The 16,870-nt window shown below is 34.6% G+C and overlaps 1 protein-coding gene across 1 annotated transcript; it reads right to left on the bottom strand.

Moving 5' to 3' along the window:
• Nucleotides 1-12,781: 12,781 nt before the first annotated feature.
• Nucleotides 12,782-16,349, bottom strand: LOC120168881 (plant UBX domain-containing protein 10-like). The gene is made up of 4 exons (XM_039177153.1): nucleotides 15,524-16,349; nucleotides 13,791-13,961; nucleotides 13,310-13,513; nucleotides 12,782-13,143 (listed from the first exon to the last, which is right to left on the bottom strand). The coding sequence occupies exons 1-4, from the start codon at nucleotides 16,298-16,300 to the stop codon at nucleotides 12,916-12,918; spliced, it is 1,380 nt and encodes a 459-aa protein (XP_039033084.1). The 5' UTR covers nucleotides 16,301-16,349; the 3' UTR covers nucleotides 12,782-12,915.
• Between the last annotated feature and the right edge of the window lie 521 nt (nucleotides 16,350-16,870).

Here is a 16,870-nt window from a genome sequence, read left to right as displayed (position 1 = left end):
CAGTAGAACTGGAATCTATAACAAATATGAGAATCACTATCAACTACCAGTGGCACAAACAACAGAATGAATCTACCAATGTTCAAGGCTGTGGCGTTGCTAAAAGGCCAAGCTACAGCCAGCAAATTGTTCTCTTATGCAATTATAATTCCTTTTAAAATTAGATGCAGTTTTCCATCTGTTTGTTCATTAGGATCCTACAACTGTCTCATGCTCTTATTGTAAACAATTTCTTTACTTTGCGCAAAAGCTTCCTTCATACAACCAACTAGAACAAGATTTTTTTAAAAAAAACCCATAAACAAAGCTAGTGCCAAGATAAACACAAACCGAAGAAAATGTCCACCAGTATATCTTCCCACATATCTATCTTTTTTCAGCCAAAAGAGATTAAATCAACACGTAACCTTATCAATTATCAAGACTGAATCTCAACTACAAGAAATTGTCAAGTATCCCTAACAAAAATTGTCAGAAACTTTAATCAAGGAAAATTATTGGAATCGGTGTGATCAGAGGAAAATCGAATCCTTCGAAACACGAATAGAAACAAAATAAAAAAACAATCAGAAGGTTTTTCAAAATAGGTAAGTACCAACAACTTCAACTTGGAGGCGTCAACAGAAAAATAAACGAAATGATTTCTGATTCGATTTGAAGACCAAGATCCTTTATACTAGACTTGGTCTTTTTCTTTTTTATTTTAAAGACTAAGAGAATTGAAATCTAATAATTAGTGATTTGAATAGAGAGAGAAACAAAGGAAATGAAGAAAGAGAGAGAAGGGCAGCCTTTCTTACTTCTCAGTGCTCTTTCGAGCTTCCTTTTTGTTTGAGCTCCAAATTGTGTTAGAGAAAAAGTAAGGGCATCTAATAAATAAGGTGGAAGCTGACGTGGTTACGCTAGGTTGGCAAAATTGCTCGTATGGGATGGTGAAAAAATTAAATGGCTCGTATAGAGTTTTGCTGGATTACTTTTTGATATAGCGTGATTGTTACGGTGCTCATCGAAAGATACTGAGAATACAATGTATCTTCCGGAAGATGCGACAATCACAATGTGTTTCGTGCTTTATTCCTTTGGTAGTCTTAATAGTTTTGATATTCTGATTACGTGAAAAAAGAGGAAAACATATTGTGTTACCGACGTCTTCCTAACACTATAGCGATCACACTATCTCAAAAAATACTTTAGTTGAGACCTTAAATGAGCAAAAAAAATTCCAACGTCCCATTTGAGCAATTTTGCCCTCTAGGTTCGATGAAATTTTATTTTTTGAATTATGAATTATTATTTTTAATTCGGCGCCAATATTATTCGAGAAAGAATGAGGATGACTAATTCCACGTGCACTCTGTGTTCTTTTCAGTTTTTAAACTCTTTTACCGGAGTCCGGAGGTTTTCTGAAAACTAGTCATTTGTTAGAGACAGCGCTTACGATTAGGTGGTATACAAAAAACTTTCGGTTTAATACGGTTTAAATAATTTTTTACCTAAAAAAATTATATTTATATTGTTTCAATATTTAAAAAATGACTTAATTTGATTTCTAATTCTTCTTGAAATATATTATATTATTATATTTTTAATATATATATATATATATATAAATGACATTTTAAAAATATATCAAGTGATTTATAATGTACATTAAATTTAAAATTTTAAAAAAATACAAAAATTTGAAAAATGTAAAAACATATCTCAATTTTAAATATTGACTTTTGGGTAATAACAATTTATGGTCACAGGATCCCATACATTTCATTTTAGTCCTTTGACATCAATATATTAATATTGTTTAATTCGATTATTCATTTGTTTCTTATAAATGACTATTACAATTAGTGACAAAATCAAAAGTAATGGGATTCAAATCTTGATTTTTTTTATTTTAAATTAATCAATTTAGATTTATATTCTAATTCATAATTACCATCATCAAAGACAACGTATAATCAAATAGGTATTGATTTCAAACGTTGTAGGGGTGCTTATCCTTCCCCACGCATAATCGACCCCCAAACTATTTCAAAACAAATTTCTGGTTACATGCATATCAATTTTGTCTTTTTAAAGATTTTTATTAAAAATTCTTTAAAAAGAAATTTTTTTTAGGTATTCGATCTACCTACCTCAAAGGTTGATGACGACTCACATATAACACTCTCAACCCGTACCCGACCCGAATACGAGTCTGAGGTGTCACATTGACTTTTCAAACTTTGACTCTTGACGAAAATCAATGAAATTTTAAACTTTCATTAAAATAAAAGTTATTACTTTACATAAGTTGACCAAAACAAGACAAAATCGATCAGAGCATTCATAACTAACATATTTATTACATGCCAACACACTATACACAACAAAATACATACTTTATCAGTTACTTCTGATATGATCTTCTAGCAGTGATGCTGTCCTTGCCACTTCTATTTCTGCTTTTCCTGATTCTTGGTACCTACGTGTAAATCACTTACACGCTAAGTCATAGACTTAGTGAGGCATAATATGAATATATAGATATAATAATAAATTCATGAACATGCATTCTTACCATTTGATCATGACATTTCATCTTGCATGTATCTATTACACTATAACATATATGATTATGACATGCACATATGAAGCTTATATTCTTATGTTAGTTTCACTTTAATTTATCTTTGGATTGCCCATGTACATTATTGAGAACAGGAGGTACGTGAGTACACTGACATTGTGCACAATGTTGTCACCACAACTCGAATAATTCCCACTAGAGACACTGAATATTTGTACCGAATGACCACTATGTCCCGAGGGACCATTATGTCCCAAAGGACCACTGATAATCCCTCGACTCTTGGCGTGCCACTTATACCTACAACTCTTATATTAAATAACATAGGCTTAAATATAGATACATTTATCATTCTTTTATATATCTTTTATCACTATCCATGTAAACATATAAGTCACTTCATATGTACACATATGACCACTTCCATTATTTCACATACCTGTGTTGATTCTCTTATAATGGCTTTCATTCATATAATATCATGTTAAAGCATGGATAATTTATGCATAAAATCACTATAACATTAAGACTTATGTAAGTATGTAGGTGCATGAATATGAATTCATAAATTCAACTGTAAGAGATACACTCATCGCAAGTCGTATCTCGATACAATTATATCTAGGATATGCACTTACCTTAGACTTTCTTTCTTTGATTTGATCCTAATTCTTTGATTGATCCGGAACATGATTATGCTTTAAATCTACATAATAATACATTGATACATATTAGTATACTAATTGATATATTCTAATCTATCACTTCTTAGACTAAAAGAAAGGCTACTTTCATCTCTTAATTAAGGTAGGTATCGACACACTCTACAGTGTATCGATGCATCCCTTAACGTGTGTATCGATGCACTACCTATGCATCGATACACAAATTACATTTGATGTTTTCATCTTAAGGGGGTGTATCGATGCACTTATTACATTCGATGTTTTTATTTCGTTTGAGAGTGTATCGGTACCCATTGAATGTGTACCGATACACACAACCCAGAAATTACATTTTGAGCACGAAAATCACTTCATTTTCAGTTCAACATTTCATATTTCACCTCCTTTTATATTCCTAACTTTCATACACATACTTACACTCATTTCTACTCAATAATCACTTTTTTTAACTCAAAATCCTATCATTTATATGGCATTTAAGAATCATACTCAAATATGAACATGTTCTAAATCTAATTCTAACACTTCATATTCCTTATTTAGATTGATGACAAGTCAAATCCAACTTCCAATTATAATTATGAACTTTATTTCAAAATTTCATTCAATAACTCCTAATCTTTAATCTCTCTTAACTCCATCATCTTTTGATTTTAAGATAACTTAAGCTTTCCTTAAGCTTATTTATCATCTAATGATCATAACCCAACCTTAAAATCAACAATTAATTAACTAACCAGAAAACTCACCTTTGCTCTGGCTCACGTTGAGGAGAAAGAAGAAAGATGAAGAGAACTCTATAACTCACTTGATTTCCTTCTCCCTTCCACGTGGTTAATATATAACCAAACTTAATTATTTTCCTTACAAATGACCATTTTATCCTTCTATTCCTCATTCTTTTCAATTTGATCCTACACCATATTTTTCATATAAGTCCTTGAACTATTCAATTATTCTACTTTAATCACCAAATTCCATAACTTTACAATTTAGTCACTAACCTGGTATTGAGGATGTTACAAATCCCCCTTAAGAAAATTCCTCCTCTAATTTTCATTGCTCAAAGAGATTGGGGTATTGATTCCTTATGTCTTCTTCAAGTTCCCACGTTGCTTCCTCTATTTTGTGATTCCTCCACAAGACTTTGACAAATGGAATAGTCTTGTTTCTTAGTTTCTTAACCTCGTGAGCTAAGATTTGAACATGTTCTTCCTTATACGTCAAATTCGGTTAAACCTCGATCTCTTCTAATGACATAATATAAGAGGGATCAGATCGATACTTCCGAAGCATTGAAACATGAAAGACATTGTATATATTTTCCATCTCAGGTGGAAAGGCTCGCTGATATGCTATTGGTCCCACTCTCTTAACAATCTCATAGGGTCCAATGAACCGAGGACTCAACTTTCCTCTTCGACCAAACCTCAAAACCTTCTTCCATAGATACACTTTTAAAAACACTTTATCTCCCACTTGAAACTCAATTTCTTTTCTTTTTAGATCTGTAAATGATTTCTGTCTATCTGTTGTAGCTTTGAGATTATTCTGGATCACATGCACTTTCTCTTCCACTTCCTGAATCAACTCAGGACCAAGAACTTCTTTATCTTTAAGCTCGAACCAATTTAAGGGTGTACGACATCTTCTTCCATAAAGAGCTTCATAGGGAGCCATTTTTATACTGGATTGGTAACATTGTTGTTAGCAAACTCAGCAAGTGGCAAATACCTTTCCCACGATCCCTTGAATTTGATAACACAAGCTCTCAACACATCCTCCAATATTTGGATAGTTCACTCGGACTGTTCATCTGTCTCAGGATGAAATATGGTGTTGAAATTCAGCCAAGTTCCCAACGCTCCATGTAATGACTTTGAAAACCGATATGTGAATCTAGGATCCCGATCAGAAACAATAGAAACAAGTACACCATGTAAACATATAATCTCCCTGATATACAACTCATCATACTTATCCATGGAGAAATTAGTTCGTACCAGAATAAAATTAGCTGACTTAGTCAATCTGTCTACAATCTCCCAGATTGAATCTCTTTTATTCGGAGTTAAAGGTAACCCCATTACAAAATTCATTGTTAGATTCTCTCATTTCCACTAAGGAATCGACATTGGTTGTAATAATCTTGACGGAACCTGATGCTCAACTTTAACTTGCTGACACGTCAAACATTTGGATACAAATTTCGTAATGTCACTCTTCATTTCAGGCCACCAATATCGACTCTTGAGATCCATATACATTTTGTTTCCTCCTGGGTGTATTGTCAATGGACTATAATAAGTATCTATTAACAAGACTTTCTTCAACTCATCATTATCTAGAATCACTAATCTTTCTTGATAAACAAGTTCCCATCAGACTTGATCACATAATCTTTTATCTACTCGTTCTTTACTTGTTGCAGCTTTTTTAGACATTTTCCATCTTTACTTTGCAATTCCTTAATTCGATCTAGCCATGATGGCTTGATAGTTAACTCTGCACATATTGCACTGTCTCTACTTAACGATAGTCTGGCATCCATAGCTCGTAAGGCTGCAAACGTCTTTTAACTTAAGGCATCCGCTACCACATTTGCTTTCCCTGGATGGAAATCAATTACAACATCATAATCTTTAAGAAACTCCACCCATCTTCTCTATATTAAATTCAACTCCTTCTGAGTCATCAAATACTTTAAACTCTTGTGATCAATATACAGATAGCAACGTTCACCATACAAGTAATGACGCCAGATCTTAAGAGCAAACACTACTGCAGCCATTTCCAGATCGTGCGTTGGATAATTCTTTTCGTGCGATTTTAATTGCCTCGATGCATACACTACTACTTTACCCTCTTGCATTAACGCACATCCCAAGCCATTATGGGACGCATCACAATACACTACGAAGTTCTTGCCATACTCAAGTTGAACTAACACTGGAGCTTCTTTCAAAATCTTCATTAACTTTTCAAAATTTTCCTGGCATTCCGGAGTCCAAGAAAATTTTACCTCTTTCCTCAATAACTTAGTTAGGGGTAATGTTATTATCGAAAAGTTTTTAAATAACCTTCGGTAATAACCAGCTAACCCCAGAAAACTCCGAACTATTAACACATTCTTTGGAACTTCACACTCTAAAATGGCTTTAATCTTTTGAGGATCCACTCGAATTCTTTCTGTAGAAATTACATATCCAAGGAACGTCAATTCATTCAACCAGAATTCACATTTAGATAGTTTAGCATAAAGCTTCTTTTCTCGTAAAATCTACAACACCATCGTCAGGTGTGAACTATGCTCTTCCTTGAACTTTGAATACACTAGAATATCATCAATAAACACCACTACGAACTGATCCAAATAGGGTTGAAATATTCTATTCATAAGATCCATGAAAGCAGCTGATGCATTAGTTACTCCGAATGACATTACAATGAACTCATAACGTCCATATCTCGTTCGAAAAGTTGTCTTCGAAATATCTTTCTCTTGAATATTCAGTTGATGGTAACCAGAATATAAATAAATCTTCGAGAACACTGAACCTCCCTTTAATTGATCGAACAAATTATCAATTCGGGGGAGGGGATACATGTTCTTGATGGTCACTTTATTGAGTTATCTATAATCAATGCAAAGACGCATAGATCCATCATTCTTTTTAACAAACAAAACTGGAGCTCCCATTGGAGAGACACTCGGTCTTATAAATCCTTTATCCAACAACTCCTGTAACTGAATCTTTAACTCTTGTAACTCTTTTGGAGCCATTCTGTATGGTGCCATGGCAATAAGTGATGTTCCCGATATTACTTCAATATGAAATTTCACCTCTCTATCTGGAGGCAAACCCAATAACTCTGCAAGAAATACATCGGGAAACTCTCTAACTATAGGAATTTCCTCAATTCCCTTCTCTTTGGCTTTAATATCTAGCACATTAGCAATGAACCCCTGACATCCCTGTAGTAGTAACTTCTTCACTGACATCACTGAGATTACATTTGCCAATGGATTCCACCCTTCATTAAATACAATGACTTATGCACCTTCTGAACTTCTCAACGTTACTCTTTTTCAATTTACAGTCAATATTAGTTAGTAACGATATAACCAATCCATTCCCAGTATCACCTCAAACTCGTCGAAGAGTAATTCCATTAGATTAGGAGGGAATTCAATTCCCTGAATCCTTATGAGACACCCTCAACACACCATATTAACCCGAGCACTGTGTCCTAATGGATTAGTCACTATCACCTCATTGCTAGTAGCTTCTAACTAAATATTCAATTCTCTCACTAACTTACTGAAAATATAAGAACAAATAGACCCCGAATCAATCAATACAAAAATATTCTTGTCATACAACTGAAAAATACCTGCTATAATCTCTGGGTCATCTCGATCCTCGCTAGTTTTGAGATTATACACACAAGTTGTGGAGCGTATCTCTTGTGGAGATGAGGACTCTGACTGACTTCTTCCTCTGCCTCTACCTCTTCCCCTCTGAGTAGCAGAAACAGACCTCTCTGGCTGAGCATATTCACTAGCTATCATGGGATAATCCCGAACAAAATACCCGGTGTCCCCACATTTAAAGAAGGCTCCTGAAACCATTTTGCATATCCCTGAGTGATTATTTCCACAATGTGGACATTTTCTGACTTAGCTAAGGTTAAATCTCCCAGCTCTAGATCTCGTTGATTGGGTTTGTCGTCCCCTCATTAGATTTGATCCCATCGCGAATGATGCTACTGACTTCAATCTCGTTTGGGGTCAGGAACCAGCATCTCTGCCCCCTTTTGCTGGTGTATAACTCGAAGAAACACCCATTCTTTTAGATGTATGAGCTCTTGGATCTCCAAACCTCTCATTTTGAGCCCTTTCTAGAGCTTTGGCACGGTTCACTACTTCTTGAAATGAAGACAAGTTCAACACAACAAGCATTTCTTTCAATCTTGGATGCAGACCTTCTACGAACCACTCACAAACATCTTTCTCAGTTTGAACAAGCTCGGTAGCAAAACGGCTCAACTTGCTGAAGTCACATTTGTACTCATACATGTACGGTTCCATTGCTTCAAATTCATGAACTCTTGCTTCATTTGTCAGATAAACTGATCTCCGATGTATTTATACTTGAACTCTTCTAAGAACAAGGACCAAGTTACTTTATCACCAGACATTCTCAATGTAACGTTGGTCTACCAAATCCTTACTTACCCTCTAAGCAAGGAAACCACTCCATCTAGCTTCTCTAAATCAGAGCAATAAAGTCCCTCAAACATGATTTTTACGTCATTGAGCCAAAAGTCCTCAGCAACAGAACCTTCTTCAGCTTTACCTCTAAACTCTGGTGCTTCTAAACCCTTCAACTCCTTTGCAACATTTATTCTCAGAGTTGAAGTAATAGAAGGTTGGAAACGCACCAATACCGTATCCAATGTTCTAAAGAACACATTTTGATCACTCACAGACACTCTAGAGGGTGCCTGTTCTTCACTCTGTCTGGCCAGGGCAGGTGAATTACTGCTTTCAGCGGGCCTATCGTCTCTCGCTCCACTTCTAGAGCTATCATGTCTGGACATCTAATAAAATACAACCACATATTTCTATTAGCAAAACAACATACTTACTATTCTATCATATCAGAAGTTTTCACTATTTTGTTGGCATGTATACATTATAAGATACTTTAGACTCCGCTTTATGCCAAAAATTGACTAAATCATAGCTCTGATGCCATTAAATATAACACCCCTAACCCGTACCAGACCCAGATACGAGTCTGAGGTGTCACATTAACTTTTCAAACTTTGACTCTTAACGAAAATCAAGGAAATTTTAAACTTTCATTAAAATAAAAGTTATTACTTTACATAAGTTGACCAAAACAAGACAAAATCGATCAGAGCATTTGTAACTAACATATTTATTACATGCCAATAAATTATACACAACAAAATGCATACTTTATCAGTTACTTCTGATCTGATCTTCTAGCAGTGATGTTATCCTTGCCACTTCTATTTCTGCTCTTCCAGATTCTTGGTACCTACGTGTAAATCACTTATACGCTAAGTCATAGACTTGGTGAGGCATAATATGAATATATAGATATAACAATAAATTCATGAACATGTATTCTTATAATTTGATCATGACATTGCATCTTGCATGTATATATTACACTATAACATATATGATTATGACATGCATATATGAAGCTTATATTCTTATGCCAGTTTCACTTTAATTTATCTTTGGATTGCCCATGTACATTATTGAGAACAGGAGGTACGTGAGTACACTAAGGTTGTGCACAATGTTGTCACCACAGCTCGAATAATTCCCACTAGGGGCACTAAATATTTGTCCCGAATGACTACTATGTCCCGAAGAACCACTATGTCCCGAAGGACCACTATGTCCCGAAGGACCACTATATCCCGAAGGACCACTGATAATCCCTCGACTCTTGGCATGCTAATTATACCTACAGCTCTCATATTAAATAACATAGGCTTAAATATAGATACATTTCTCATTCTTTTATATCTCTTTTATCACTATCCATGTAAACACATAAGTCACTTCATATGTACATATATGATCACTTCCATTATTTCACATACCTGGGTTGATTCTCTTATAATGACCTTCATTCATATAATATCATGTTAAAGCATGGATGATTTATGCGTGAAATCACTATAACATTAAGACTTATGTAAGTATGCAGGTGCATGAATATGAATTCATAAATTCAACTATAAGAGATAGACTCATCGCAAGTGTTATCTTGATATAATTCTATCTAGGATATGCACTCACCTTAGCCTTGCTTGCTTTGATTTGATCTTAATTCTTTGATTGATCGGGAACAAGATTACGCTCTAAATCTATATAATAATACATTGATACATATTAGTATACTAATTGATATATTCTAATCTATCACTTCTTAGACTAAAAGAAAGGCTACTTTCATCTCTTAATTAAGGTAGGTATCGGTACACTCTACAGTGTATCGATGCATCCCTTAACATGTGTATCGATGGACTACCTATGCATCGGTACACAAATTACATTCGATGTTTTCATCTTAAGGGGGTGTATCGATGCAATCCTATGTATCGATGCACTTATTACATTCGATGTTTTTATTTCGTTTGAGAGTGCATCGGTACCCATTGAATGTGTACCGATACACACAACCCAGAAATTACATTTTGAGCACGAAAATCACTTCATTTTTAGCTCAACACTTTATATTTCACCTCGTTTTATATTCCTAACTTTCATACACATACTTACACTCATTTCTACTCAATAATCACTTCTTTAAACTCAAAATCCTATCTTTTATATGGAAGTCAAGAATCATACTCAAATATCAACATGTTCTAAATCTAATTCTAACACTTCATATTCCTTATTTAGATTGATGACAATTCAAATCCAACTTCAAATTCTAATTATGAACTTTATTTCAAAATTTCATTCAATAACTCCTAATCTTTAATCTCTCTTAACTCCATCATCTTTTGATTTTAAGATAACTTAAGCTTTCCCTAAGCTTAGTTATCATCTAATGATCATAACCCAACCTTAAAATCAACAATTAATTAACTAACCAGAAAACTCACCTTTGCTCTGGCTCACGTTGAGGGGAAAGAAGAAATATAAAGAGAACTCTAGAACTCACTTGATTTCCTCCTCCCTTCCACGTGGTTAATATATAACCAAACTTAATTATTTTCCTTACAAATAACCATTTTATCCTTCTATTCCTCTTTTTTTAATTTGATCCTACACCATATTTTTCATATAACTCCTTGAACTATTCAATTATTCTACTTTGATCACCAAATTCCATAACTTTACAATTTAGTCACTAACCTGGTATTGAGGATGTTACATCACAATTTTAATAACATTTCAAAACCCGTCAAATTCCGCCCCAAAAAGTCGTTATGTCATATGGTGTGTTCGAGCTACTTGGCTTTGGTAGAATGTGATTTTCCTATTATAAAAGATATGCAATCTATATTAGGCGTGTTCAAATTAAATCGTAACTGATAACCAAATCGCTGACTGGTATAATCATTACATTTATAGGTTAATTAATTGAACCGTTAATGTTAAATGGTTTCAGTTAATCGAACCATTAAAAGTGTTGATTAGCGATTACGGTTACGAATTTTGGTAAATTGTTAATCATCAATTAATCGTTAATAAATTACAATTAATTTTTTTAGAAAGAATAAAATTAAAAATAAAATCAAAATGATTTATCGTTACTTTTTTTAGTTATCATATTTATCTTATATTGGAGCCACTAGCGGAGCCTGTATGAAGACACCCAAAAAAAACTTAAGATTCTTTTTTGTGCCTATATATATATAAAAGAAAAGAAAAAATGACACTCCTTTAACAAAGATTTTGACACCCTTCAAAAAAGAAATCGGCTCTACATTTTAAAAATATATTTAATAATAAAAAAATTTAAAACTCAATTTTCTTATTTAAAAAAAAATCTTCATATACTTTCTAAATTTGACACCCAAAACAAATTTTCTCGTTTCGCCCCTAATTGGAGTACATTAAATCAAACATAGAAGGAATAAATATACGATTTTAAATTAAAAAAATAAATATGCACATAAAATTTTAAATTGTAAAAATATAAAATAAATATACCCTCTAATATTTATATATCTATAAAATAGTATGGGTCTATAAATAAATAAAATTTATATATATATATATCATAAAAATTTATGAAACTTTGAAATTCATGTTGCATTGTGTTTGAACAAAATTGTAATAAGTAAATCATCGATGACCCTGTAACCGAATCGTTAATAACAATTGATCATTAACGATTATCAATTTCTTAATAGTTATGTTATGATTAAAAAGTAATAATAACTGTTTTAATAGTTATGTTATGATTAAAAAATAACAATAACTGTTAATAGTTATGTTATAATTAAAAAATAATAATAACCGTTATAACGATTAACCGACTATTCAAGTCAAACGATACGATTAACCGACATGAACTCCGTAATCTATAGAGATTATAAGCCAGAACAAACATGATTTACGCAAACACATTGACATTGACCATGACTTCACAGAAAAACGGTGTAGTGGTTTGGTTTGTTACTCCTGCTCAATTTCGACACTTGCAAGGAAATTGAGCAGCTCAAATTCTAAGATGCACATTACCAAGTTGGAAATTCGACAACAGCTTGGGCATCTGATAAAAAAACTATTACCAATAACAAAACCTTCAAATCTTCCGTTTTTCATATCATAACATGTCATTTGACAAATTGCTTCATCTGGCATTTTAGGTTGCTGAACCAAGAAAACACCATGATCACATAGAAATTCTTACTGAATCCTAAAAGCACATGTTTGAACAGAAACGCATCCATTTGTTTAATCGAGTGTGAATTGAAGAACGGTGAAATAAATATCCAGAGACATGAGGCTATGTTTTTTTTTTATCAATTTGTCATTGCTAATCATGTTGAACTGAGAAAGAAACACATGAAAAACATGCGGGGTCCTACCAACAGGAACCTTTGAACCTATCATTCATCATACAACTTGACACTATCTTCTCCAGATTAATTTAGCTCCACAAAAAGGCTTGCCTGAGGATGTAATCCAGCCTCTTTCAAAGTCGAGGAAAGCTTCTCTTTACTGTATATTACTCGAGGAAAGTTGGAGACAAGGTTGTAATCCTCAACTTCTAAGCATCCCAAAGAATCAACATAATCATAAAGAGATCGGATTGGTGCCGTACTTGGAAACCTCCTCTCTTTGCGCTCTCCGTTTGGAAAGCGTACCAAAACCTGATTAATTAGGGTACAAACAAGCATTAAGTGTGGAAATAGAGAAAATTCGAAAATGCAATGGTTCATGGTTGTAATAGACTGCCATATTTGAACTGCAAAGAATGGTAACTAAATCAACTTAACGAGATCCAAGAAGTTTGAGTCAAAACCAAAGCAACTTCACCTGTGTAACATTAGGTCCTTTCTCAGGTTCATCACCAAGTGACATGGCTTTCTCCTGCCTCATTCTAGCTCGGGCATCCTCCTTTTCAGCAGCTTCACGTGCTTCTCTTTCACGAGCCTCTTCTTCTTCCTTGCGTTTCCGCTCAGCTTCTGCAGCTTCCCTTTCCTGACGTTCTTGCTCCTCTCTCCTTTGGCGTTCCCTAGCCTAATATCGTAAAAGGAATGACAGGATTTAGACAGCCTCATATCACCAAACACTATTTTTTATAGCACAAATTCATTCAGTGAGCGAGATAGTGATTATAGTTTTTCATTTCTGTTCTTCTTAGATTATGATGGTACACGTAACCCATGCCAAAAACATTTATATCTTCATCCCAGAATGAAGTAAACATTATTAAATACAATAGTCTACTCCACCATGACCAGGCCAAAAATGAGTAAATAATTATTGAAGTTACTAATTTAAGACAACATCCTACCTGATCAGCTTCAAGAGCTGCTCTATAAGCAGCATCTTGCTCCTCCCTTAATCTCATGTTGTTTCTTCTCTCTTCACCATCCAGTCTTGCAGCAACAAGAACAGGAGCACTTTCTTCAAGCACTCTCTGTAGTATTGTGAGCATTTCTTCAGGAGATTTAGGTCCCTCGACCTACAGTGGAATAGAATAGTTCATTCTAATACTCAAAAGGAAAGATTACCATTTGCTATATTGGAATCCAGGGTTCACTACACTCCGAGGTAAAAAGCAAAAGGAGTGAAGTTTAAGAAAGAGATCATTTCATACACAATTGTAGTAAGAGCTGGATCAATCAAATGTAGGAATATAGAAGTTAGTGAAGATGGCTATATATGCATGCTTTAGACAGCCAAATATTAGAAACACCAGGGATTAAAAAGTGGTAGCATAGCAGTGAAGTGGACTCTATTTTGTGGTACTGGCACTGTCTGGAACAGCAGATGGATGTAAAAAAACACAGTGCGAAAAAATTTCACACAATAGCACACTATTCAGCCACTAAAACTGGTGTAGCAGAAAATGGTGGATGTAACCGGCCACTATTTATTCTACACTGTAACTTTAAAGAAAAAAAGAAAGAAAAGCTTATTTGAAAACAGAAATTTTAGGGCACAGTCCACATAGAGAGTATATATTTTACACATTTTCTTTTATATGTTCCTTCTCTAACAACTTAAAATTCAAATCTGAAGATACAATTCTTTACAGGCCAGATGCTTAGCATATAGTATATAATATATAGGGTACAACGTTATACTGCTCTTACGTATTCCTTAAGCATGCATATAGTATAACGTACACAGATGTAATGCTATAAGTCATCTCTAAGCATGCATCACTGTCAACTATAAGTTACTTATCAGCAGTATCAGCAGCTTCGTGTCGAAATTCTTGAATCCAAATTTAATATTTTGGTGAAATACAATAAGGCAATGATAACGAAATTGTATAAAACTGATTTCTGAAAGAGAACAACTCCATAAACACAGAGCTAGACCCATTAAATAACCATGTATTAAAGGCATGTTGCAGTAAAGCAACATAAAGTTGAAAATATTGAGAGGCGCCTGCCCTATTAAATTTTCTAGTGAATTAACTAAATCATAAACAGATAGAGTCTGGAATGAATGAACAGAATCTAGGATTAAGCTGCATCACACTGTAAAGAAACTGGAAAGCTAATGCTCAATTGTGCACACTATACAAGTTTCAAATGCCTTGTAACAAAATTTGAGGAACTGTTATTTAGCAAACGGAAAATCAGATAAGATAAGCGTTATTTTAGTCAATCATTAAATGATAATCAATTCAATACTTTTTCTTTAACAATGAATTTATATGCTTTGTTATCGGCCATGTAAACTCTAATTACTCTCAATTGAACCTATAGTCCACATTACGTATCAAGGCATAAAACAAAAGAAGAAATTAATCTAAACTCTGTGCTCAGCAGAAACACAATGATAAAACAACTATTAGAAAGAAATCCCTGATTTCCATCCATTTCTCTAGAATAGAAGTGATTAACTGAACTCATAAATGTACATAAAATCTATATGAGAGTATGAACAATATGCTTCAATTTCTGACTTTTACAAAAGGATAATTAATCACAGTGATCTTTCATACTCGAAAATAGCATAATATTAAAACACCAATACTTTCATTCAAAGTGAGAATAACGATGTCCATACCTGTTGAAGAAGGGCGATCCTCTGATTCGTAGCGGGCATAACAACGGCACAAAATGGGAACCTGGAGGCCTTCAAGCTATTACTCATCTTAAAACCTTCACTAGACCTAATGCTCCCTCCCCACGCCACAAAATTCTCATTCACAAAGGCCGACAAAGTCTCGGAACACAACGTCCTCTGGCAGAAATCAGGCGAATCAGGGTGGTCCGGAGAGTGCAAGTACACAAACAACAGTTTAAATGCGCTCCTCGACCTCTGCAACGCGTCCATAAAACCCTCGCCGACAAAATTCGGCCCCCTCGTTCCGTACTCCCTCTCAAACGCCGCCACGAAATCCATCGCTTCAGAAGCCGCGGCCGAGACGGATACCAACCCCGCCGATGATTCTCCGCCCTGCCCAGAACCCAGCCCGACCATCCCAAGGGAATACGAAAGAACTCCGCCCGCGACCCATAGACCAAGTCCAACAGCGCCAGAGATCAACCCTAGACTTCCGGATATCACGGAAATGGGTAATGTAACGAGTTTCCACGCTAAACCTGGTTGGGGAGCGGTAACAGCACCGGAGGCGGAGGCGGATTCGCTACGGGACTGTGAATCGCGAGGGTGAGAATCAGATGTGGTGGTGGAAGCGGAGGGTTGGGTGGAAGAGGTGAAGGAAGAGATGGCGAGTTCGAGGTCCCAACCATGGGCCTGGAGGATTTCCGTACACAAATCGGGATCTTCGAGTCCCGTGATTGCTTGAAAATATGCCAATTTATCAGCTACGTCAACCATTTCTCTATAATTCACCCAAACACACAAAGATGAAGACAAGTGAAATTCCTCTCTATTTTTTTCCTTTTCTTCTTTTTCCCCTAATTTCTGTTTACGTGAGAAACGCACTCGAATTTTCTTAAATAATGTCGCGGTTTCGCTTACCAGAATTGGGCGCCACAGTGTTGCGAATTTACAAAGCTACCACTATTCTTGCAATCTTTCTTTTTCTTTTTTTCTTTTGATTTATTTTTGTTTTTTTTACTTCTCCTGATCTTTAGAAGAGGTGGGCATACGGTTACCGTCCGTTTAGTCCGCGGATTTTGACGGTGTGAACTTAAATGGAACGGGTTAAAAAGTTCGTATTCATAAACAGTTTTAAATTTTAAGGTCCGCGGCCCATCCATTTAACCCGCGGGCTAAACAGGCTTACCCGCGGCCCATTAAATAAAAATAATTTTAAATGCAATAAAAAATAATATTTTAACTTAATACACCTTTAAAAATAATCGAGCAACTTGAAAATGAATGTAGACCGTCAAAATAATAAATAATATTTAAATTTTATTTTAAATAGCTGGAAATAATTAT

The sequence above is a fragment of the Hibiscus syriacus genome, unplaced genomic scaffold, assembly GCF_006381635.1.
Source record: "Hibiscus syriacus cultivar Baekdansim isolate YM2019G1 unplaced genomic scaffold, ASM638163v2 tig00111723_pilon, whole genome shotgun sequence".
NCBI classification, from domain to species: domain Eukaryota; kingdom Viridiplantae; phylum Streptophyta; class Magnoliopsida; order Malvales; family Malvaceae; genus Hibiscus; species Hibiscus syriacus.
This window is presented reverse-complemented; position numbering and strand designations above follow the sequence as displayed.

What these genes read in the sequence shown, in the direction of transcription:
- LOC120168881 (XM_039177153.1), bottom strand. Translation starts at nt 16,300, where the DNA reads ATGGTTGACGTAGCTGATAAATTGGCATATTTTCAAGCAATCACGGGA. An exon ending in GGATCGCCCTTCTTCAACAG is followed by an intron (nt 13,962 to 15,523) that starts GTATGGACATCG and finishes ATTCCACTGTAG; the next exon opens with GTCGAGGGACCTAAATCTCC. An exon ending in CAGCTCTTGAAGCTGATCAG is followed by an intron (nt 13,514 to 13,790) that starts GTAGGATGTTGT and finishes TTACGATATTAG; the next exon opens with GCTAGGGAACGCCAAAGGAG.